We start from the raw sequence: 25253 nt of genomic DNA, 5'->3' as shown, positions 1-25253 counted from the left end.
GCGGCGTGCACTAATTGTCAACGAACAACGTATTTCCATCTATTATCGTTACGCGTCAAAAAGACAACCGGTTTAAATAATACGACAATTAACGGTAAATATCACGGTTTAAATGTTTATTTAAAGTGTTTCTTCAACGCTAGAAATGAGTGGACACGCTCGCTTCGTCTCTAGATTTTTGAGCGGATGTGGTCTCAGCCTAAGAGCAGTCACGTCACGGTGAGTGTGTGTATGTATGTGCGCGCGTGTGTTGATTGTTCGTGTTGTTCAAGTGTTAGCCGGACTAGGGGAGTAACGGACGGACAGACCTTGTTGCGGATCCCAGGAAGTTCTGTCCCCGCTTCGCTGTGCGACTCGATTCTGCTCCGGAACCGGACCTGCAGGATGACCCAGCGGGGCCCGGCTGAGTTTACCCCACCGCCCGAGTGCCCGGTGTTCGAGCCCAGTTGGGAGGAATTTGCAGACCCGTTTGCCTTTATCAATAAAATCCGACCCATCGCCGAGAAAACGGGGATCTGCAAGGTTCGACCGCCGCCGGTGAGTGCTGTCCGGACGGTCTGAATCGGACCGGTTGATCCGGGCCGGATCTGCGGAGTGATTCTGAGTTCGATTTAAAGGGAAATGTCTAAACATGGCGGCGCAGTGACAGCACTGCCGATCCGCTTTGTGTGTCTATAGGCATCATATCAGTTGAATTTCCGAAGCTCTGCCGGGTCTGTGCTCGACCTGCGGACCCGCATGACCCGGATTTCTGACCCACGACCGCAACAACGTTGCTCACTACACGCAAACGTCGCGGATGTGTGAATATTATACAGTAAAATGGCTCTTTATAGCCGCTGTAAGTGTAGTTTACGGCCTGTCTCGGTTCTAGTACTGGATTAAACGTAACATTTACTTAGTTTAGTTTGCTGATTGTCAGTGATTATCATTGATATAAAATATCGTTTTATAATGTATATAACGTTATATATATATTTTTGGTATATTGAATTAGTAGTCCTGGTAGGCTATAGTTGCTTCTGCATCTTTGTTGTTGACATTGGAGAACAGAAACCCCCCATCTGTTACCTCATCATTTGATTGAAAGGCTACTAATGAGTTCAATGCACTTTTTAACGAGAATGTAATGTCCTCATACCAGACAGACCAAAAAAAGATACAAAAAACCCCAACAATATCAAGAGACAAGGAGATACCTGCCAATGCGGAAATAAACTTCCTTTCATTTTCACCTAAGCACACTTAGGCTACTTTAAATGGTCATTAATTGAGTTTAGTCAATATTAATTTTATTGCATATATGAACAGATTGTTAAGCATACAATTATGGTATAAATTATTCTATATCTTCTATTCTGGTCAGAGCAAATCCATTCTGTGACAAAAGTGGTTGTGTGCGGATTAGATTAATGCAATTAATTAATTACCGTTTATACCCAGCGACTAAATATAGTTTACATATTAGCGAAATGATCCAGTTCAGACCAGCGGCGTTAATCTGAATCCGAACTCTTAACTCCAGAACCTGTCTAAACCAGTTTGAAGGGTTTCAGTGGTTCTGATGCCGTCTTTGTATGTTAGTGAACATTAGACGAGTCCAATGACACGAACATTATAATTTATTAATATCTGAAGATGGTTTTATGTGTCTGACAACCCGATGATGCATTTCATGATATTTATTTTCATGTTTATGGACAGTAAAACTAGTTTTGGTCTTCATGTTATTTTAAATGCCATGTACTTATTTATTGACAATTCTCGCCCTATCTGTTATGGCCACGACGCGCTCTGGATCAAACTCGCTGGTTCTGATACTGGCTTCGGGTTCTTTTATGAATCTATTAGATTCGCAGCTACGTGACGTGGTTCACGGCACGCATGAGGTCGCAGATGAGGGAAAGCGTAATTACGTTTAACAAGCGACGATTAACGGGTAAAACATGTCAAGCATCATTATAGTACGATGGCTTGGTATAATTGACTCATTAATAAACCAGAAAGTAATATTTTGCGAAGGTTAGAAAGCTGAGAATGTTTTCCAAATGGCCTCTTGCTTTCTACCACCAACATACGTGCGTTGGACCCCGCCACGTTTTAAACCATTTAGACCGTGTAAAGTGATTCGTAGGTTCGGTTCGGCTCATTCTGGTCCGAAACCTGTGGATGGATAGATGAAGTCCTCGGGCCGGGCGCGTCCTCCATGTTGCGAGCTTTGGAGTGAATGTACCATCTGGCCATTTTGTGTCTTTCTGTAACTATGCTGCCTGAACAGCAAACAAGGAAATACTGTAATAAATGGTCTTAATATGCGCACAACTCACCTCCATTTCATAGGTTTTGTGTAGTAGATGCAGATTGTGGTGAATATTGTTCATAAGAGAGGCAGAAATCTGTATATGTAGTCAATGATCTCAATGCACAGTGGTTTAATGTACAGACTCCTTCACTGGTGTGTCTGTGGATATGTCATTTTATGCATTATGAGGCAGGAAAAAGTATTTCTCTCTTTTTTTTAATAAAAACTATTTTGTTTTCCTCAGGTACTGATTACATAATTGCACCATTAATATAGGCTAAATGTATAAAAGCAAACTTATCTGCATTTTAAATTCACTGATTCTAAAATGTGTGGTTTTGCAGCACATTTTGATTGTGGTTATCCTGGGGTTCCTTATTTGGTTAAGAAAGGGTAACACTTTATTGATCCCAAGAGGAAAATGTCTGGTCTCTGTAATCAAACTGTTAATTACATTGTGTGTATCTGGAGACACGATTGTGTGTGTGTTGCTGTTTTTCTGAGCGCAGTTGTAAGAATGTGGTTATGGGAGGCTTGAGACAAAGAAAATGTGTTAAACTTAGACCCCCAAAAAATTATATAGGGGACTGAGCTGAAAGAAAACCATAATTCCACCGTTTAGCCATCTATAGCAGGTTGCGTGTGAGTGAATGTGATATATTTGTTTAGCTCACTTTTAGCCACTGTGTTAAGCAGACACACATTCACAAGTTTGTTGACCACAAACCAAAGTGTACCTGTCACATTTGTACAGGGTTTTCTTCGTCAGATCTTTTCAAATTAAATTTATGAATGCAAAGGGGGAAAAAAATAGTGAAAGAGAAGCAACTAAGTTTTCTTATTTTGCTTCTGAAATTGTGTACTCTATAAAATGTGGTGTTCCAATGGTGTGTTTTTACATGTGTTTATGTAGATATTTTGTGTCCCCGTTTAATTTATCAGTGTCCAGTACCCTCAGAATGAAAGTCTTATCTGTAAACATGAAAAACGGTTACCTTCTTATCAAAAGCTTCTTTTTGTGTGCATTGTGTGCACATGCAAACACAGTCTTGATGATTTCAGAAGGCTGCTGATTGAATTCAGAAAATCAGAAAGCTAAAGATAAAAAATGATTTCTTTGATAAAGCCTCTCCTGTTTCGAACATGTTTGTGTTCATGACCTCAGCGGTAATGAGTCAGAGGCTCGACTCAAGGACGCAGTCTGCAGTTTGGATTTGCTGTTGATGGAAATAAAGTTTGTTTTTGTGAACATTTTAACTTTTGACTACAAATATATGTAGAACGTAGGCCTAAATCGCACAGGACCATACAATGAATGGTTCATTAGGCCCCTTTGGATGTCACAGCTTGATTTTTACTGTGAAATTATGCTGACATTGCATATTAAAGTTAAATAAACTTCAAAAATCAAGAAATGTAAAATAAATATCAATAAAAGTATAAGAAATGTAACTTTACTAATTGTATGTTAACTTTGTGTGTGTGTGTGTTTAGGACTGGCAGCCTCCATTTGCATGTGACGTTGACAGACTTCATTTTACTCCACGAATCCAGAGACTCAACGAGTTAGAGGTAATTGTACGATTTTGTTTTGAGCTGAAAAATTGTGTGTATAAGAAGTTTGGCTATATTCATGAGGGCCAAATATTTTGAAATATCCCCTCAAATATAGTGAGACGTGCTGACAACTAACTTGCGAGGTCATCTGAAGTGCTTTTCACTGTTTGAAAAACATAAATCTGTCAAATCAGTCTACTGATATCAACAGGTTTATCACAGGGTTAGGTTTGGGGTCAGGGTTTTGCAAATATCATCACCTCTGTTGAAAAAAACACTGTCTATGAGATGTCGTCAGTAATATAGCGAAACTGAAGGGTGCATGTTTGCATTGTAAGGTCAATGGTCACAGTCTTGTCAGCAGAATTTGGGTCTTTTGAGATGTCTGATATTAAAAAAACACCATCTCTGAGATGCTTAATAATTAACATGCACCATTCACAATGTTGCTGATTCTCATTTTCTCTTTCTGTGCACCTCCATCAACCCCCCTCCCCCCTCTTCTCGCAGGCTCAAACCAGAGTTAAACTCAACTTCTTGGACCAGATTGCTAAGTTTTGGGAACTACAAGGATGCACGCTCAAAATTCCACATGTGGAGCGGAAGATCCTCGATCTGTACCAGCTGAACAAAGTGAGTCAGTCTTTGTACTGTACAGTATATGGTTTGATCCATTATGACTCTTAATATTGTTAGCTGAAACCTGTGACTCATATCTGTATGTGTCTCAGAGTAAAGGCCGGTTCACACTAAGGACGATAACTATAACCATAACCATAACTATAAAGTTTTAAAAATAGTTCTAATTCTGTGAGAATGGGGAAGAGGAACAATATCGTTGGAATCACTTTCAGAAATATTTTTGAACGATGAACTCATGAACGATAAAAACATTGAGAGCAAATCAAAAAATCTAAAATTCATAAAGAGACAGATGACAAAACTGCTGCATGTGGTTATAATATTCTTTGTTGGTGTGGAGGTTAATATAGTTATTATTATTGTGAATGGACCTTAATTCGTGTAACCGCTGGGTTCTTTATCCTTGACCAAGAGAAACTAAAGCATTGATAAATGTTAATTATATTTTTACAATGAAGTAAAAAACTCTCTTTCTACATTTGCCAGTTGGTTGCAGATGAGGGCGGATTCGATTTGGTTTGTAGAGATAGGAGATGGACGAAGATTGCCATGACGATGGGTTTTGCCCCCGGCAAAGCTGTGGGGTCCCACCTGAGAGCCCATTATGAGAGGGTGCTGTATCCGTACAACCTCTTCCAGTCTGGGACAAACCTGCTGGTGAGTCTAACTTATAGATGCATCAAATCAATATATCACACACTCTGCATAAAGCTTTCAGCAGTCATGCAGGAGTTCATCGTGTGTTTGGGCGGCTTTTAGGGTTAGTCGGGTTACAGCTGATCTGCAGTATTAAAGCTGGGCCTTCAGGGGTTAGCAGTATTAGTTTGTGCACTATTAAGGTCTGATGGAGTATTCTCTGTGCATAAATGCAATCTGTGGTTGTTAAGTGTTTTATTGTGTTCTATCTGCTTGTTTTCTGTATTGTGTGCTGATCTTTTCAGCGTTACTGCTATTTGTGCTGCAGCCTCTGCCAAATGTGGTCGCAAATGACTTATTTTGTCTTTAGAGACGATATATTATCAATATCAATTAACTGGATGTTTTGAAAAGCGCAAACACTATCATATTCATGTCTTTTTTTCACACTGCAAATATACATTATGTTTTTTAATGCGGTCAGTGGTCATATGCAAGAGCAAATGAAGAGTAACTTGGAGCCTAACTCATTTTCTTTCCATTGACTGAATGCTTGACATCTCTGTTAGAGATGTCTGTGACCTCTGACCCCGAGGTCACTGGCAATGTGTCTGTAATGTTGGGTGCTCTTTTCTACATCAGGCTCCTGAGATCGCAGCCAAACTGTCAAGTTTTAGGGCACCTCCTGGGATGGAGGAGGTACGTTTCTACTTTCCCCATTACTTAATCTGACGATTTAAATATGGACAAGGATGTGATGTCATTATGGGACCTGTGGTAATTCATGTTTTTCATTTAGTAGTCGCTGTGGCTCTTCACTCTCCATCTTTAAAGTGTAAAAATTAGGGATCATATTGATAAAATCATGTATTACCCCTTTATTAATGTTTTACACAAATTGTCTCCTTGGTTCTTTATTGTAATGATCTGTAAACATTTCCTTTTGCTGCTTTTGTCAGCGTGTGTGAGTGTGAGTGTGTTTATTTATTTTTCTTAACGCAGTGTTTTGCTTTTTGAGTTTGGGTAACAAATGGGAGCGAGCTGTTGTTTCTGTGACGCACAGTGACGGACAGCATTCAACCCGTCCTGACCCCCACCAAACCCGCAGCCATCCTGCCGAGACACTGTTGCTTTCATTCTCCACCTACTTCTCTTGTCTTTTTCACTTGCTGCTCTTTCTGTTTTTGTCTTTTTGACTTCTGCCGCATCTTTTCTTCCACCCCTCCCCCATCCCACTCCTCCTCTCAACCACAGAGTCTGTGACCTGCTTTCTGTTCACGCTAATCTCTTTACACCTCCAGCTGTTCTCTCTCCTCCTTCTATCCTCTGTTTCTACGTTAATCTGTAATCTGATACTGGTAGCAAGCATAACCGGGAATGTTGAGGATTTTTCCTGCATGCAATCACAGATGTAACACTCTTTAAGGCCAGGCTAACAGGTTATTCACACATTAGCATGGATTATCTGTAGAGTGGAGGGAAAAGATGACGGTGATTTAGAGGGAATTTTTTTTAAAGTGTGAAGTTTCACAATTTCAAGTGTGGAGAACTGAGCTGACCTTAAAATGACCTTTGACTCTTCATTAGCTGTGAATTAAAATCTTAAACATTACTCTGGAAAACAGACCTAATGTTTTTTTTATTAAATTACACCTATAACATTTTACCACCCTCATGTTGTTCTCAACCTGTATGACTGACTTTCTCTACACAAATGGAGATTCATTAGCTGTTATTTTCCACGGGCTGCCAAGCAAAAAAAAAAAAAAAGTACAATGTAAATTATTTGCTGAAAATCTTGCCATTCAGCCGTAGCTTTTTAATCACATTTGCAACATGGAAAAGAGCAGTTTGGACATTCTGCCCAACATCTAATTTTGTGTTTGACAGGGGCAAAAAAGAAATTCATTTTAAGTTTAAAAGTACATGAGGGAAAGTGAATTATAACAGCATTTTCATTTCACCAAGTTAATTTCCAGACTGAAGGGCTCATTTAACTGGGTGAGTTGTGTTTTTCTTGTTTTCCTTGTTTTCCTCAGTGTCTCCAGAAGACTCCAGTGGATGATGTAAATGACAAAGATAAAGAGTATAAACCCTACGACCTGCTGCAGAGGCAAAACATTCATGTCCAGCCCAACGACACGAGCGCACCTGCTAGAAGAGCCAAGAGGATGAAAACTGAGGTGAATGTAAACACTCGCACTCGTACTGTATGTTCATAATCACAATATGCCTCCATTTTGTCAGTTTAGATTGAAGTTGTTTTACTTCTCCATGCCAGTCAGTATGTGAGTTTGGAGCAAGATTTTATAATTTTTTTCCAAAGGCTGTATTTATTTGATAAAAAATACTGTAAAAAGTAATATTTTGAAATATTACAATTTAAAATGCTGTTTTGGTGCTCAAGAAGCATTATTATTATTAATGTTGATGACAGTTATTTTTGTGGAAAACATAATAATTTAAGTATTCTTTGATTAATATAAAGTTTAAAAGACTTTAAAAAACATTAAAAACTGTCATTTTTGATCAATTTAATTGCTGAATAAAAGTATTAATTTCTTTAAAAAAATAAAAAAAAATAAAAAAAATTGACCTCAAACTTTTGAAAGTTAGGGTATAATAATTTTTTCTATGTTAAACGAATAGATTCTTTGTTAGCGTTTTAACTCACATGCTCAATGTCTGTGTCTGTAGTCTGGCTGTGTTAAGTCGGAAGAGGGTGAGGGATGTGAGAACAGACCCAATCTCAGGAGGAGGATGGGTTCCTTCGTTGCCAAGCCTGAACCAGGTGAGCATCTAACCTCACATGACTCACAGATCTTCAGTAGCCTAAATCTATAGTCAATCATGCAAAGCAAACATGATTAGCATAGCTTTAGTCAAATCAGTGTCTTTATATTAACAAATGTGTTTGTATGTGTGTATTAGAGAGGGAGATCCCTATACAGGTGAAGCAGGAACCTGTGGAGATACATGAGCTGAATCCTGAACCAGAAAAAATCAAATCACGTTACAAGAAAAACATCCTCCCTCCTCCAGTGAGCGTGGTGAGTTTCCTCCCCTCTCTCTCATTCAAATGTAACTACAGCTTTGTTTTTCTCTCACATGTAAAAAAGAACCGTGGACAAACTGATTTTGTTGATCGTAGTTTAGAGTCGTTACAAGTTAACTCATCTCATTTATTGATCTTAAACCATTGACGTTGAGTAACTATATAATATTATACAGTACTATGAAATAAATTCGAGTTCACTTAAACTGTTTCTTTTGTAACTATAAGCTCTATTCAAACACTTTGTGTAGCTAAACCTTGTAAACGTGGCTTGTGATATTATGGTGCTCTCTGTCTTTCTATAGGTGGACCTGTATGTGTGTTTAGTGTGTGGAAAAGGGAACGATGAGGATCGTTTGTTGCTATGCGACGGTTGTGATGACAGCTACCACACCTTCTGCTTGATCCCGCCCCTCAGTGAGGTTCCTAAAGGTGATTGGAGGTGCCCTAAGTGTCTGGCTCGGGTGAGTTTGCATAGTAAAAAGTAACAGGGTTTGTTCATCATTTAATCTGAACAGTTCTTCTTTAGCATCCCTATCCAGTCAATGTTGCTTTTAAAGAGACTTTGATTCAGTAGAATAGATGATTGACTCATTATTTATGTGTTTCTGCAGGAGTGCTGTAAACCTCAGGAGGCGTTTGGCTTCGAGCAAGCGTACCGGGACTATTCTCTGAAATCCTTTGGGGAAATGGCAGACTCCTTCAAGTCAGATTATTTCAACATGCCTGTTCATGTATGTACGAAACCCTACTGAGACTAACGTTGACTCTCAGGAGTATATACAAATATAATGTTAAAACAGAAACTAACCTTAACATAATAACCACTAGTGTTGATGTTAATTTTGTCCTGTGAATACTGAAAATGGTGTTTGTTGTAGATGGTACCCACCGAATTGGTAGAAAAAGAGTTTTGGAGATTGGTCGGCACCATTGAGGAGGATGTGACAGTGGAATATGGCGCTGATATAGCCTCAAAGGAGTTCGGAAGCGGTTTTCCAATCAAGGGCGGAAAGTTTAAGGTTGCACCGCATGATGAGGTACAACTGAAATATCAGATTTTGAGATATTACTCGAACGTCTTGACATATTATTTTCCATATGTAGTACATCCTGTTTCCATCACTGATTTAGTTATTCTGTGCTGTGATTGGTTGCTGTAGAAATATCTTAATGGTGGGTGGAACCTGAATAACATGGCCATGATGACACCGTCAGTGCTGACCCATGTCACTGCTGATATCTGTGGCATGACTTTGCCGTGGCTCTACGTGGGCATGTGCTTCTCCTCTTTCTGCTGGCACATTGAGGACCACTGGAGCTATTCAATCAACTACCTGCACTGGTAATAAGCACAATTTCATTAATAAGCGCTTTATATAGTGCAGCATGCTGAACTGATTGTGCTTCTGTCCCCTACAGCCTTGGTTTTTTTCTTTAAATTTGGTGTCTGCTATAAGTAATCTAAAACACAGTTACCCATGAGAGTGTGTGTTATCACAGAGAGGAAATATCTGAGATTGATATGACTAAATTGTCCTTTACACAATTTTTTTTTAAGGATAGAAATTTGTACTTAAATTCAGCAAGGTAGCATTACATTTATAAAAAGTGACACTGAAGATATTTATAATGTTACAAAAGATTTATATTTAAAAAAAATGCTGTTCTTTTGAACTTATCATTCATCTAAGAATCCTGAAAAAAAATGCATCACTGTTTCTGCAAAATATTTTCAGCACAATCTGTTTTCAACATTGATAATAATAAAAAAAAAAGTTTCTTGAGCATCAAATCAGCATGTTAGAATGATTTTTGAAGGATCATGTGACACTAAAGACTGGAGTAATGACTGCTGAAAATTCAGTTTTATATATACAAATATATTAAAATAGAAAACCGTTATTTTAAATTGTAATATATGTCACAATATTACTGTTTTTACTTTATTTTATTAAGTAAATGCAGCCTTGGTGAGCATAAGAAACCTCTTTCAAAAACCTTACCGAAAACTTTAATGTATGTGTGAAGACCTTGATGATGTGTTTTGTGTGTGTTAGGGGAGAACCTAAGACCTGGTACGGGGCTCCTGGTTTTGCCGCTGAGCAATTGGAGGCAGTCATGAAGAAACTGGCCCCGGAACTGTTTGAGTCTCAGCCGGATCTTCTACACCAGCTCGTCACAATCATGAACCCCAATACACTCATGGCCCATGGAGTACCAGTGAGTAACGTTTATACACACAATTACAAATCACACACTCGCATAGAGAACCTGTGAGTAACACATGCTCTGCTTTTAGATTTACAGAACCAATCAGTGCGCAGGAGAGTTTGTCATCACTTTTCCGCGATCATATCACAGTGGCTTCAACCAGGGCTTCAACTTTGCAGAGGCTGTGAACTTTTGCACAGTGGACTGGGTGAGCTTTTCCTCGATCAATCCTGCTGTTACAATGACTGTTGTTAATGTAGATTCTCTTGGTCAGGTCTCAGAGCTGAGCATGGAGAGATTTAATTCACATACATTTTTGCAGTTATTTTTCCTGTATTTTTTAATTTTTATCTTCTGTTACTACTTTGCTTTGTAAATTTGGTGTGCAGATGCCACTGGGTCGTCAGTGTGTGGATCACTACCGCCTGCTGCACCGTTACTGTGTGTTCTCTCATGATGAGATGGTGTGTAATATGGCCACGAAGGCTGACAACCTGGACGTGGTTCTGGCGTCAGCCGTACAGAAGGACATGCGGCTCATGATAAGAGAGGAGAGAGAGTTACGGGACAAAGTTCGTAAGATGGTGAGCGGTCACAAACAAAACCTGTCAAGTCTGTATGTGTGTGTGTGCGTGTGATGCAATTTGTGTGAATGACACTATAGTTTAAATTTATGCAATACGCTGATTTCACGCAGCCGCCATTTTGAAATCGAAAGTGAGGCTCCGGTGGGAAGAACCCCGGAAGTAAAGATAAACAACAATGCCTTGGACTACCAACCTGAAGCTGCTGCCGCGATATCCTATATGGGATATTAACATCCAATAGTGTAAATGTATATAGTTCATTCCTGCTTCTTTTTTTACTTTCTGAATTATATATAAAAAAATAATTTTATTTATAAATGAATTTCACTGTATATAGTCTAAAGTATGAAAGAAATGTATGTACAGTTTTAGAATAACTCATTTTATACATTAAACACAACAATACGCCATCGCATTCACGACTCTCCTGTGATTAAAGGCGACACTTCCGGTTTTCTTCCCACCGGATCCTCTCTTTCGATTTCAAAATAATGGCTGCGTGAAATCAGCATATAGTGTTCATTACTACTCTCACTCGGAAAAAACAGATTCTGTATTTCTGAAATGCAAATCTGTTATATTTCAATAAAACAACTCATCACTTTATGATCCTATGTATCCACCTATGTTCATAATAATCATTATATTATATTATATTATATTATATTATATTATATTATATTATATTATATTATATTATATTTTTGAGTTGTCAATGTTAAATTGACCATGTGTTAAACTGAGATTAGCTAAATATAATGTAATGGTGTTTAGTTTATTCTAATAATGCAAATTTGAGCAATTTAGTGACAGATTAACAAAAAAATTTTTTTTTTTTGTCAGCCCTAACGAACATATAACATAATATGGTATTGGTCATGGTGGTGTATAATATTGTTTATTTGAATATGTTAGAGATTGTAGTAATGTCTGATTATGCCATTTTTCATAATATATGCAATAAAAAAAATTGTACTTGTCTATAAATGATCATTTGTTACTATTCTCTCTCTCTCTGTAGGGGGTGGTCCAGTGTAAATTGTTTGAATATGACTTGCTGGCAGATGATGAGAGACAGTGCGTGAAGTGTCGCACCACCTGTTACCTCACTGCTCTCACCTGCCCCTGCAGACCAGGAGTCCAGGTGTGTCTACACCATGCTTACGACCTCTGCTCCTGCCCTGCCTCCAACTACACACTCAAGTAAGTCTCCACTCCACTGCTTTCACTACTCCTCAATGACCTTATTTAAAAATTCGTCAAAGAAAATGCATATATTTACATGTATTTATTATATTAAATCATTGCAGTGATTCCACTGCTAATAATCATAATCAGTGGTGCAGATTTCTTAAGTGAACGTGGTGAAAGTTTCACTCAATGCAATGCTCAACCACACAGTTACCGTTACACACTGGATGACCTTTACCCCATGATGAACGCTGTGCGGCAGAGGGCGGAGTCTTATGACGAGTGGGCGTCAAAGGTGACAGAGGTCATGGAAGCAAAGCTAGACAAGAAACGCAGTGAGTTTCACTCTGAGAACTGATAGTCTTTGAATCTTTCTGAATGAGAATCCACTTTCAACGTGTAGTTTTACTATTATTATTATTATTATATAAAAATAATATAAATATATAAAAAACAATGTATTTATACACTAAATGTATAAATTAAATTTGATAAATTACATACAATTATTTTATACTAAGCAAAAAACTGTGTTATTAACCTTTTTCCTGCGCATGTAGAAATTCATATTATAGTCCACTTTTTACAAGTTTTAAGTACAAAATCAAATCCTGCACTAGAAATATCAAAATCAAATCCCACAATTATTAGAATATTGTATTTCAGTCATGAAATGTTACATGACTGAAGTTAAATGCATTTGTGAGTACCATGTAATGAGTTTCACTTCTGCCTCTGGCCCTCTCTCTCTTTTTCGCTGTAGATGTCACCGTGTTTCGCACCCTTCTGGAGGAGTCTGATGAGAAGTCGTTCCCAGAGAACGATCTGTTACGTCAGCTAAGGCTAGTAACTCAGGATGCTGAGAAATGCTCGTCTGTTGCTCAGCAACTGCTAAACGGCAAGAGGCAGACCAGGTACACACACAGACACACAGACACACAGACACACAGACACACAGACACACAGACACACAGACACACACAGACACACACACAGACACACACACAGACACACACACAGACACACACACACACACACACACACACACACACACACACAGACACACACACACACACACACACAGACACACACACACAGACACACACACACACACACACACACAGACACACACACACAGACACACACACACACACACACAGACACACACACACACACACACAGACACACACACACACACACAGACACACACACACACAGACACACACACAGACACACACAGACACACACACACACACAGACACACACACACACACAGACACACACACACACACACACACACACACAGACACAGACACACAGACACAGACACACAGACACAGACACACAGACACAGACACACAGACACAGACACACAGACACACACACACAGACACAGACACAGACACAGACACACACACACACACAGACACACAGACACAGACACACACACACAGACACACACACACAGACACACACACACACACAGACACACACACACAGACACACACACACAGACACACACACACACACACACACAGACACACACACACACACACAGACACACACACACACACACACAGACACACACACACACACAGACACACACACACACACACACACAGACACACACACACACAGACACACACACAGACAAATAGACTATAATGAAACCTACTCAAACAAGCCAAATGTATATTGTGAATATTGTAATATATTTTGAAATATTTATTTTCTATTTTAATGTATTTTAAAATGTAATTTATTTCTGTGATGGCAAAACTGAATTTTCTCCAGTCTTCAGTGTCTCATGATCCTTCTAATATGCTTATTTGGTGCTCAAGAAACATTTATTATAATTAATGTTAAACTATATCAATAGCCGCTTTTCCACCGTCAAGCCAAACTGTTGTGAGAACGTTGTGACACTGTTGTGAGCAACTTGTGCTATTTGAGCAACGTAAACACAAATTAAAGCTGCTCTAAGTGATGTTGGGTGACGTCACTTCTTGTTGACGTTTAAAGTATTGTCAAACAAAACGGAGGCTAGATAGACCCTCCCTCCTTCTCATCCGCGCACTAACCCCCCAAACCCCACCCCAAATCCTTCTTGTCGGTTATTGGCTGGAACAGTTTATGTTTCATGGCGCAGGTTGGCCCAGTTTGTTTTTCTTGCCATTTGTGGAGCCTGGGGTGTCTACAGAGACCGTGTTTTTTTTACAGTGTGTTCAGGGGACAGGCAGCTAGTGGATGGTGAGGAGATGTTTGCTGTATGTGACAAAAAATGTTTTGGCCTGAAAAACACGTGACATCGCTTAGAGCACCTTTAATAATATATTTTTTTTATTTTATTTTTTTATCTGATCATCCTCCATAACGGTCGCTATATGTACATCTCATATCATTACTCTTGCGTTACCAAGGCAATGACTGATGCATTTGTATTACATTCCAAATAACTTATCCGCCCCACAGCGGAAAATGAAACCATATCCGTACCGGCTGGGCCGGAATCTCACGGAATGGAACGTTTAATGAAAGAACAGTTTTCATAGCGATTCTCTGATTAGTATAGAATGTAAAAGAAAACGGTGTATACCTGAACTATAAATATTTTGTGTGAATTTAAATGTCTGCACTGTCACTTTTGATCAATTTATGAATAATATGTTTTCACTTTTCACTTAACATGCGTGATGCGTCTTAAAAATGGTGGAGCTCATGGCACAGATTGCTGAAAAACAAGTGCATTGCAACTCTCAATGACACCCGTCTATACACATACTTACATAGTGCAAACGGATGCAAGAATGACCTCTCTCACACACTCACTATACAAGTACTGTGTAGTGTTTATTTCCATTTAAGGGGAATTTCCAATGTGGTGGGCTTTGTTTTCCTGCACACAGTGGTTTGGTTTGGTCTAGACACATGTGGCATGTGAATTTTGTGTATGCTTTCATGCATTTGTTTATGTCTGTCTGCCGTCATCTGTCTGCAGGTATCGCACAGGCGGGGGTAAATCTCCTAATCAGCTCACTGTGGAGGAAATGAGATCATTTGTCCGCCAGCTTTATAACCTGCCCTGCAGCCTGACACAGGCACCGCTTCTGAAGGTGACTGACACACACACACGCGCACACACACATGCAGGCAGTCCTCCTGAAGATAAATGAGGCACAGTTCATCTCTAAACAGCTCATATAATAGAAGCTATTAACACTCTCTGTCTCAGGAACTGCTGAATAGCATTGAGGATTTCCAGCAGCACAGTGAGAAGCTTCTCTCCGATGAAGTGAGCGCAGATGTTGTTAGTGAGATCGAGTCCTTGCTGGAGGAGGGCTCTCAGTTCGACGTGTTTCTTCCGGAGTTGCCGCTGCTACGGGAGCGTTTGGAACAGGCACGGTGGCTGGCCAGAGTTGAGCAGGCAGAGGATCCGGTATCAAACCCCTGCGGTCTCTCTCTGGACAGCATGCGCCGGCTGATCGATCGAGGAGTCGGACTGACTCAGCATCCCTCCACTGAACGCACGATGGCTCGGCTGCAGGAACTGCTCACAATCTCAGAGGAGTTGGAGGAGAAAGCGCAGGCACTGCTGAAGGCCAGGTGGGGGCAGCACTAAATATGATGAACCCTCTTCCTCAAATATAGGCAGCTATATATTTCAGGGGGGTAATCGAGTACCTCTGTACCACCCCCGAGGGCCGCCATTGGCTAACAAGCCATCACCTGCTGTTAGCATTCCATTGACTCCCATTCATTTTGGCGTCACTTTGACCGCGAATAACTTTACATCTGAGGCGTTTAAAGACTCCATTTGTCCATTGTTTATTTCTAAAGAAACCCGACAATGTATAAAAGGCTCCATTACCTTGTATCTCACGTTATGGCCCCGTAGAAACAGTTTTTGTAAAAGTAGGCTAACGATTGCGTCATAACCACGCGACTCTCTGGAAATGACCGTATAGACAGGAGGAGAAGCTTGCAGTCAATCGGGGGGACGTGGAGGCATAAAGTCCGATAAAGTCAAGGGAGAAGTCCATAGAGAATCATAGCTCATGGACAGCTCCTACTCACGCTCTCTGTCTCTGCAAGATTCGGAAGGGAATAATTCAGATTTCCCTTGGCACAGCTACTAGAACACAGACAGGCTGCTCACGTCACATCCATGTCGTCAAGCTCAGTTTGAGTTTGCACAGTACGCTCAGCCATCAGGAAGTGAGTGCTTCTAATTTGCTTCACTTTTCTCCGTTGAAACCTATGGGGTCGCTGTGTCCAGTTTATATACCGTCTATGATATATTTTCACCGTTTATATTGTGAGAAAATATTGTGTGTAAAGTAGTATTGAAAAGAAATTTGTAACAAATATGCTGGATACTTTTTCGTTTTTAAACAGTGCAACTCATCCATTTAAAAGAAAACAATCAATCAAAAAAGGCACGATTTATATTTGTCTACTTAATGAATTTGAATAATTAAACCTGAAGTATTTTGATAAAAAAAAAAAAGTTTGTGATTTTAAATTTGTCCAAAATGTTAACATGTAAATGGCATTGAATAGATAGTGTACCAGTGATATTTAAATAATATTATATATGGTAAATGGACTGCATTTATATAGCGCTTTCACAGACCTGTGGCCACCAAAGCGCTTTACATAGCCTCACATTCACCCATTCACTCACTCATTCATACACAGACGGCAGTGTCAGCCATGCAAGGCGCCACCCAGTATATAATATTATATAATTTAATAATTGGCTTTTTAAGTAGTTTTTTTAAGTTTCAGTAATTTTGTCCTTTTGACCTTTTTTATTAGTTATTTTTATATAGCTTTATTTCATTTTTTATTTCTTTTTTGAGTCATTTTAGTACTTCAAATTATGCTTATGTTATTTTAATTAGTTTCCAAGACAACTTTTCATAAGGCTAGTTAGCCATTGCAGTGGGATCTCAGGTTTCAAGCTGTAACAATTGGGGAACCACTTCCTTTCAACATTTGCATCAGTTCAGGACAAAATGGAGGCTTGGAAATGCAAAGCAGCTCTTGAGTGAGCCTGAATTAACTCCTGTGGTGCGTGCTGAGGACTTGCAGGAGGCTCCACAAAGTGATTGTGTAATGAGATGAATGACATTTGTTAATGCGTTTTCTTTTAGGCCTCCAGAGAGTTTAGAGACGATCGGTTCCATGTTGACTCAGGTGGACGGGGTTCCTGCATACCTGCCAAACTGCCTCCTACTACAAGACACATTGAACAGGGCTAAAGAATGGCTTCAGGAAGCTGAGGATTTACAGGTTGAGTACTCCTAGCTAAATTAACTATATATGCATTCTGCACACTAGGCTATTGTTTCGTGTCTGTTCATGTTTTTGAAGGGAGAAAAAAATAAATCTGTCAGTAATGTTAATGGTAGTTGTGATCCTTTGTGTTTCTGTTTGTGCTGGCAGGTGGCAGGTCAGTCTCCAGTTCTCAGCTCGCTCTCTGATATGGTTCTGAGAGCTCATGCTATTCCTGTGCGACTGGAGCCTCTGGACCAGCTGGAGGTTCTGGTATCAGAGGTGAAGGCCTGGAAAGAGTCAGCCACAAAAACCTTCCTCGTCAAGAACTCCCCCTTCACGCTGTTGGAGGTTAGACTGGACAGTTTATTAAACTAATAGGAAATATTACGTTTTTAAGTGGAATTTTTAACAATTTAAATAGGCGTTTAGTTCTTAAATGATAGAAAGTTTCAAAATTAACTTTTTTCTTAAAGTTTCTTATAACCTTATAATGAATTAGAGGCTGGGTTTAAATTGTGCTAAATTGAAAAAGTAAAGAATAAAAAAAGGCATAAAGAAAATTACAACAGATCATCATTGCAAAATAATCTCATTACTTCAATGTAAAAAAAACCCACACTTTAAATTACTGCTTTGCTTTCATTTATGATATACATTTATTATATATTGTTAATCTATGATGAATATGATTATAATATTTAAATACTGTTGTCCCAATTATTTTCAAAAATAATAAAGCAAAGTGTATAATTGTATTTAATTAAATTATATTTTAATTATTAACATATCTATAAAGATATGTTGTGAGAATGAAATGCAAATGCAAAAAATATGCAAAATATAATTTCATATTTTTTTGGTTTTGATTTTGGGGTGAAATATGACCTGAACATGTTTTCATTCACTCATAAAGAAACTTTGTAAAACTCTCATTTGAATAAATAGTAGTTGAGGATTTAATTGGTCTGATCACCTGTGCAGGTCTTGTGTCCCCGATGGGAAGTGGGCAGCTCTTTGAAGAAGAAGATGAGGAAGGTTAAGGGAGAGTGCGTGTCATCAGGGAAGAAGAAGCTTGTGAAGCTGGACAGTGTGAGTGATGTGGAGAGAGCACTTTCAGACAGCAAAGACTCTGCGTCCGCTGTGAGTTCGCTATACGATACATTTCAGAAAAATTGTAGATGAATGAAAAGCTTCTCTTTCTCATTCACTTTCTTTCTCTCTCTCGCAGATGTTTACTCTGGCTGAGGTTCGTTTAAAAGAGTTGGAGTCGCTGTGCTCTCTCCGTGCAGCTAATGAATCGAAGCTCCTGCCTACAGCGGACTGCTCTGCCCTCAAAGTGTGTGTGTGTCAGAAGCCAGCCATGGGCGCCATGCTGCAGTGCGAGCTGTGTCGAGATGCTTTCCACAGCGTGTGTGTACGCGGGCCCTCGGATCCCCTCGACCCTGAAGCCTGGCTGTGTCCGTTATGCCTACGGTCGACTAAGCCTCCTATGGACAAGATCCTGACACTGTTGTCATCACTGCAGCGGATCCGTGTGCGTTTCCCTGAGGGTGACGCTCTACGTTATATGATGGAACGTACTGGCAGCTGGCAGCGGCGGGCACGAGAGGTCATAGACTCTTATGATCTCTCGCCGACCTCTCAGGATTGCAGAGTAGCTTCACCTACAAGGAGCCACAGGACCACTGGGCACAACAGGAAGGTTAGACATTATTTCACACAGGCACCAGACTGTTAGTGGTTCGATGTTTTGTTTCCAAAGGGGTGAGAATCTTGCAGTCAGACTACTGTTACTTTTTTGCCATTTAATTTGATGAATTATTATTATTATTATTATTATTATAAATATATATATATATATATATATATATATATATATATATATACTTTTTATTTGTAATATCTTTTTATATTTACTACTTTTTTAATACATTTTTTTTTACGTTTATTTATTTAATTTAGCTTAAAACAATATATATAGTTTTTATTTGTGAATTTAACCAGTTTAACCTTTTTTTGTAGCTGTGTAAAGCCATTTTTGCTTTCTACCCATCAATAAAGAGTCATTGTTGTTTTATTGTAGCAGTTGTGTGGATCTCCATCTCAGAGTCAGGACTGGCGTGTTTCTGGGCAGGAACAGACAGTGTTTTACACAGAGCAACGCTGTATCCCTCTCCAGGGTCTGTATAATTCTCACATACACAAACTCAGAGCATTTTCGGATTTTCTGAAATCTCACTGCAGAGCAATTGCTTGTTTTAAAATGAAACTCTGTCTATGTTCCAGGTCTCAGTTCGGAGTTGGAGGAACTGATGGTGGAGGGTTTGCTCCTGCAGGTTTCTGTCCCCGAGACCCAGCAGCTTTACAGACTTCTGCTTTCCGGCCTCCCGACTACAAACACTTCCCACACAGAACACACACCCTACCTCACACAGAAACACTCCTCGCCGCAGAGAGAGGTAAAGAGTGCAAGGCTTTCATGCTGTTTAGCAAATACGGGTTAGCTAACCCTAACCCGCCTAGGCCTACTATGATATTAGACTACATAGCCTATAATAAAAGATAATGAATTTCAAACCTGAACAAAACATATTTTTATTCAAAGATCAACAGTCTGTCATTAGTCTTTAGTCTGCCACAAAAAAACAACATTAAAATCATGAACTCAAATGTCATTGTGAAAAAAAACAAAAAAAACAGTGACTGTTGTAACAGTGCGTAAATCAGACCTTTCAGGCCATAGACTAACGCTAATAAGCCTTATGCCAAAATTATTATTACAACTAAATTGTCGTTTATTAAATAAGAAAACTAAATAATTGTGTAGATGATTTGTTTTGTGTGACTCGACATCAGACATTAGGCCGAAGTATTTTTTGCACACAGTGCCGCGACCAATCAATCACTCCTTTTCGACTGGCTGCCTGCACGTTCACTGTCCTCGCGGCTGCTGCAACTTGCGCTCGCTTATTAATGCATATAAATTCGCGCCTACGGTATCTTTGTAGAACTTCAAAAAAAGAAAAAAAGATGCTGCAGCCAATGAGCAGCCGGTGGGGGCTGACTGCAGGACGACTCAACCTCCACGGACAGTTTTTAATGTTTTATTAGACCATAACTACTCAAGATTTTGCTTTAGTATAATTTTCGGGACAAATAAGGCCCGATTCAGGATTCGGGACAACAGCTTAAATTTCGGGACTGTCCCGAATTGTTCGGGACGTCTGGTCACCCTACTCTCAAACAACGTATATATTGTATTATTTTGCGACTTCAAATATATTGTATACATTCCATATATTAGTCAATAGTACTGTTGTTTTTTCACTTGAATACATCATTTGCTTCATACAAGTCTTTTATCTTTGAAGCAGCTTTCTTGTTTCAAATCAAACTTTGATATTGTAATTTATGTTGGAGCTTGTTGGTTTAATTGATGGTTGAGGTTTTTTTTTAAACAATTGAGTATCTTTATTTAATACATATGGAAAATACTTACAGAACCAAGGCTGCTGAAAAAGTAGGCGGACATTATTTATGTTTTATTTAAAGCTCATTCAGTCTTCAGTGGGGTCTAGCTATTATTGTTTGATATATATAAAAAAAATGCATTTAAAAAAATGTCTAGTCTTCAGTGGGGTGTAGTGTTTGATATGAAATAATAAAAAAATTCAGAATTAAGTTAACTTCTAAGTTAAAAATTGAAGGTTCCTCCCTCATTCAAATTACACTGTATAAGTATATAACTCTGTACATCAATAATGATTATTTTAATTGCTTTGTAAGCATCTTGACAAAGTATGTAAATGCATAGTTCAAAGGTTTGGGGTCTTTTTTAAATGTTTTTGAAGGAAGTCTCCTATTCTCATAAAAGCTGTATTGATTTGATTTAAAAATACAGTAAAACAGTAATATTGTGCAATTATTACAATTTAAAATACCTGTTTTCTATTCATATATTTTTTAAATGTAATTTATTCCTGTGATGGCAAAGCAGCAATCACTACTATACAACCTAATATGCTGATTTGAATCTCAAGAAACATATCTTAGTTATTATCATCATTGATAATAGTTGTGCTTCTTAATATTTTTGTGGAAACTTTTGTTGATCCACCAAAGGGTCCTCAGCCTGAAAAAGTTTTGAAGACCTTTGTTTAAGAATTTATATTCATTACTTCTCTGTGTCTTGCTCTTTTTTTTCTTTCTCTAAAGAGAGATGCAATCACTTCAGCAGAAAAGAAAGCCAAGCGGCGAATGAACAGAGAGGATACTGAGATCAGGGATAGAGGGATAAAGCCGAAAAGCAAGAAGCAGAGAATGGGTACGGAGAAGCGGAGAGAGAGGAAAGCAGCATCTGTCTCTGCATCAGACGTGTCTCAGTCGGAAGACTCGGAGGAGGATATGTCCCTGTGTCCAGCAGAGAGCTGTCTCCAGCCGGAGGGGGAAGAGGTGAGGGAGTGAATGTAATGAGAGCTGCACAATTCTAGATGGGCAACAGAACAAAATGATGTCATTTACTAGGGGTTCTAACCAAAAAATGGCTGCAGTCTCTTTAAAAATATTTAATTCATTTGAATGAAAAAGAAATCAGTTTGAATGAATGATTCAATGATTCACTTAAAAAGACTTCAATTTCTTCATTACTGGATGAATCAGCATTTTTAAAACAATTTTCTTGAATGATTCAATACCTATCTTTCCATCCACCTATTTTTATGTGCATTTTTGGATATCGCATAAACGCTGGATGGAAATGCCAATATGCGCATAAAAAAACATTAGCACTCAATTGAGGTGGATCATTTTTTTATATATATTATAAAAAGAAATGCGCATAAACTACGATGGAAATACATATAACGAACCCGGTGCACAACAAAAACTCACGTGATTTTGCCTCAACAGTGGATGTGACTGGATAACTGAACTAACCTCCGGACCAATTTTCTTGCACAGCGTCTCAAATGTTGGTTTGATCGTTTTGAATGCCTGAGCCAAAGTCTGTCTTCAAAAGGATTTGGTATAATGACCTCCCAGAAGTGTCTCGCATGATTGCGTTCCCAAATGCCAGGCATCCGAACGCATGATAACATGACAGTGACTTCCCCGATTCCAGCAACTTCCATTTTTTATTACAAATATTTGTATGCCAATATCCCAGGAAATTATGATTTTTGTTCTCTTACTTGAACACTCTTGAAAATTTGTTCTAAAAAGCTGAAAATATGGCTACTGTAGAATCAAAACTGTGAACATTTATAGATATGCTGGTATGGTAAACTTCTTTCTTTCCTGTCCTTAACATCAACCTGCCGAGGGACAACGGATTGAAATTGGCCAGTGTTGGCTAAATCTGGCCCATTTTACATATTGTTAGGCATTATTATTGTGTATTGTCCCTGAAGTAAAAAATAAAAACTCAAAAACCAAAAACACATGGGATGGAACGCTGCTTTATCGCAAATACTTTATGCGATATTCCAGTTTGAGCACAAGTTAAATTCTCAACTTTTGATGGAAACATAGCTAAAGACAAATATATATTTAACAGCCACTTGTCACCACCTACTGGTGTAATGATATAATCGATACAATCTTTATTTGAAGCATCAAGTTACTTTCAAAAGCTGATTTACTCTATTTAGATCGCTATCGTAGACATCAGTATTTATATCCGAAATATAAACTCTGGCACAGCGAAAGCTGTGATGTTCGCTGTGATCGTACTTGTCAAAGGTTTAGATGACATTGCCGAATCAGTGTCATTTATTAGGAATAAGATCACGTGGGTGTGTAAATTGAGATCACCGTCTTTTAAGGATCACTCAAGTGTGTGTGTGTTTGTTTGAATGTGTTTTGACTGGTTTCTCTCTGCTTCAGGTGTACTGGGTCCAGTGTGACTGCTGTAACCGCTGGTTCCATATGATATGTGTGGGGGTATCAGCAGAACTCGCAGCCGAGGAGGATTACATGTGCGTGACCTGCAACACAACCAACGCGGGCCGCCGGAAGTGAGACGGACGAGGGTGGCAATCGGTCTCCCTCCCCATCCTCCTCTATCCCTTCTCCTGGATGTGTAACTGACCCTCCCCGTTCCCTATCCTACGACCTCTGACCTTTGTAACAACGGTGCTATTTTACTCTTTTTGTTGGACTCTATTGTCCTGAATGATACTATTTGGTCACCTTTTTGTATTTTTACAGCTTTTTTCCTTCTGTCGAACTGTTTGTGATTGTCTAAAACAATGATAAATATGCTAAATGCTGAATGAATATAGCGGTGCATGGGTTTGTGTTTGTGTTGCTTTCTGGTGTGGAGGAGAGACGCTCTCGTGAAACACAGCGAAGGTCTTCTGCATGCACGGCCAGAAACGCCACAACACAAGACAAACCAACAGTTTTCACCAAATACAATAAATAATAAATACAGAGAAACTATTTTTTGGAAACTTGCCGTTTCAGTACACAGGCATCTGGGATTCTCTCCGTTGTGACGTTTTATTTCCTTTTGTAGATTAGTTTTATTTATCGGAGCAATAATGTCGTTTGTAAGTTTCAGGTTTGGGCGGTCTCAGTTGTGTTGGTGCTTTTAGAGATGGTGGTGAGATATTCAGGATATGTACCGGACACACAGACGTCAGATTTGTAGCAGACAGAAGAGTGTAATGAACTGCCACAAAACCTGCTCAAGCCGTTTTGAAGGGTGAGGGTGGGGGGTGTTAGGGTTTGGGGTTTGACTAGCTTGTTTAAAAAAAAAAAAAGTGTCCCAATTTATAGTGTGAAATAAAACTCTTTGTTCTAATATCAGACAAAGCCTCTTCTCTTCATTTAGTGATCACTGGTATGGTGGTGCATCTGATTTCTTTACACTGATCACAGACCAGTGTTATGTTAGCATTGTTTACAACTGAATTTGACCCTCTCTGCTGCAGGTATTAGTGTCTTTAGGTAACACTAAGCCTTCAGTGCTTGAACTTCTTAACCTATGGTCATTTTTAACCCTGTTAGTTTTTCTTTTAATGTGTTAATTTAGCAGATATCCTATCTATCGTTCTACTTTTTTAACTTATCAAAATTTTGTAGATAACTATCGATTTCATGTAAACTCTCTAATCTTCATATATAGAATAATAATTGTATTTAATGGACAACAATATACTTTTAACTTATTAAAATAACTTTCCTTGTGAATTGGTAATATTATACAATATTAACAATCAGATATCGAATGAGTTTAATTTACAGTAAATGCTTATCTTTCTACTAATATGGAATTATTTTTCTATTATGCCTTGCTAGAACTAGTGAAAGTGCGGCCATCTAGTGGTAATTCTTATGCATTCAATTTAAAGCCTTTACACATTCATTCATACATGCATACATACTGTACATAGGCACTGTATACATACATAAAACAGATTTTCTCGAAACCATTTACGCAATTGTCGAAGCACCTTTTTGAAAAATTACTACACAATACACAATAAACACAATCCAGCAGTTTTCACACGTTTTAATTTTGTTCCATGTTGTTTGCAAAACTCTACACAAAATCTCTCTACACTAATAATTAAATATTATTAATATTAAATAATTTTGTGTAGAGTTTTGCAAAAAACATGGAACAAAATTAAAACGTGTGAAAACTGCTGGATTGTGTTTATTGTGTAGTAATTTTTCAAAAAGGTGCTTCGACAATTGCGTAAATGGTTTCGAGAAAATCTGTTTTATGTATGTATACAGTGCCTATGTACAGTATGTATGCATGTATGAACGAATGTGTAAA

The 25253-nt window shown here is 38.7% G+C and overlaps 1 protein-coding gene across 4 annotated transcripts; it reads left to right on the top strand.

Moving 5' to 3' along the window:
• The first annotated feature begins 206 nt into the window (after nucleotides 1-206).
• On the top strand, nucleotides 207-24274 carry kdm5bb (lysine demethylase 5Bb). 4 transcript variants are annotated; one of them, XM_082188349.1, is made up of 28 exons: nucleotides 207-537; nucleotides 3797-3874; nucleotides 4370-4492; nucleotides 4988-5158; nucleotides 5780-5836; nucleotides 7177-7320; nucleotides 7835-7928; nucleotides 8069-8187; nucleotides 8498-8656; nucleotides 8807-8926; nucleotides 9074-9232; nucleotides 9356-9537; nucleotides 10253-10415; nucleotides 10495-10614; nucleotides 10796-10990; nucleotides 12015-12196; nucleotides 12395-12519; nucleotides 12948-13098; nucleotides 15183-15297; nucleotides 15417-15787; nucleotides 17341-17479; nucleotides 17633-17812; nucleotides 18446-18604; nucleotides 18693-19166; nucleotides 19548-19644; nucleotides 19751-19923; nucleotides 21680-21916; nucleotides 23348-24274. In XM_082188349.1, exons 1-28 carry the CDS (start codon nucleotides 232-234, stop codon nucleotides 23480-23482), a joined length of 4728 nt encoding a protein of 1575 aa, XP_082044475.1. In that variant the 5' UTR covers nucleotides 207-231; the 3' UTR covers nucleotides 23483-24274. The 4 variants fall into 4 exon arrangements, with proteins under 4 accessions (XP_082044475.1, XP_082044474.1, XP_082044477.1 ...); XM_082188348.1 differs by having other exon boundaries at nucleotides 7177-7326; XM_082188351.1 differs by lacking the exon at nucleotides 5780-5836.
• Nucleotides 24275-25253: the final 979 nt, after the last annotated feature.

This window comes from Leuciscus leuciscus (assembly GCF_965113295.1).
Source record: "Leuciscus leuciscus genome assembly, chromosome: 13".
NCBI classification, from domain to species: domain Eukaryota; kingdom Metazoa; phylum Chordata; class Actinopteri; order Cypriniformes; family Leuciscidae; genus Leuciscus; species Leuciscus leuciscus.
Note: the sequence above shows the minus strand (reverse complement) of the source record. Positions and strands in the feature narration are given on the sequence as shown.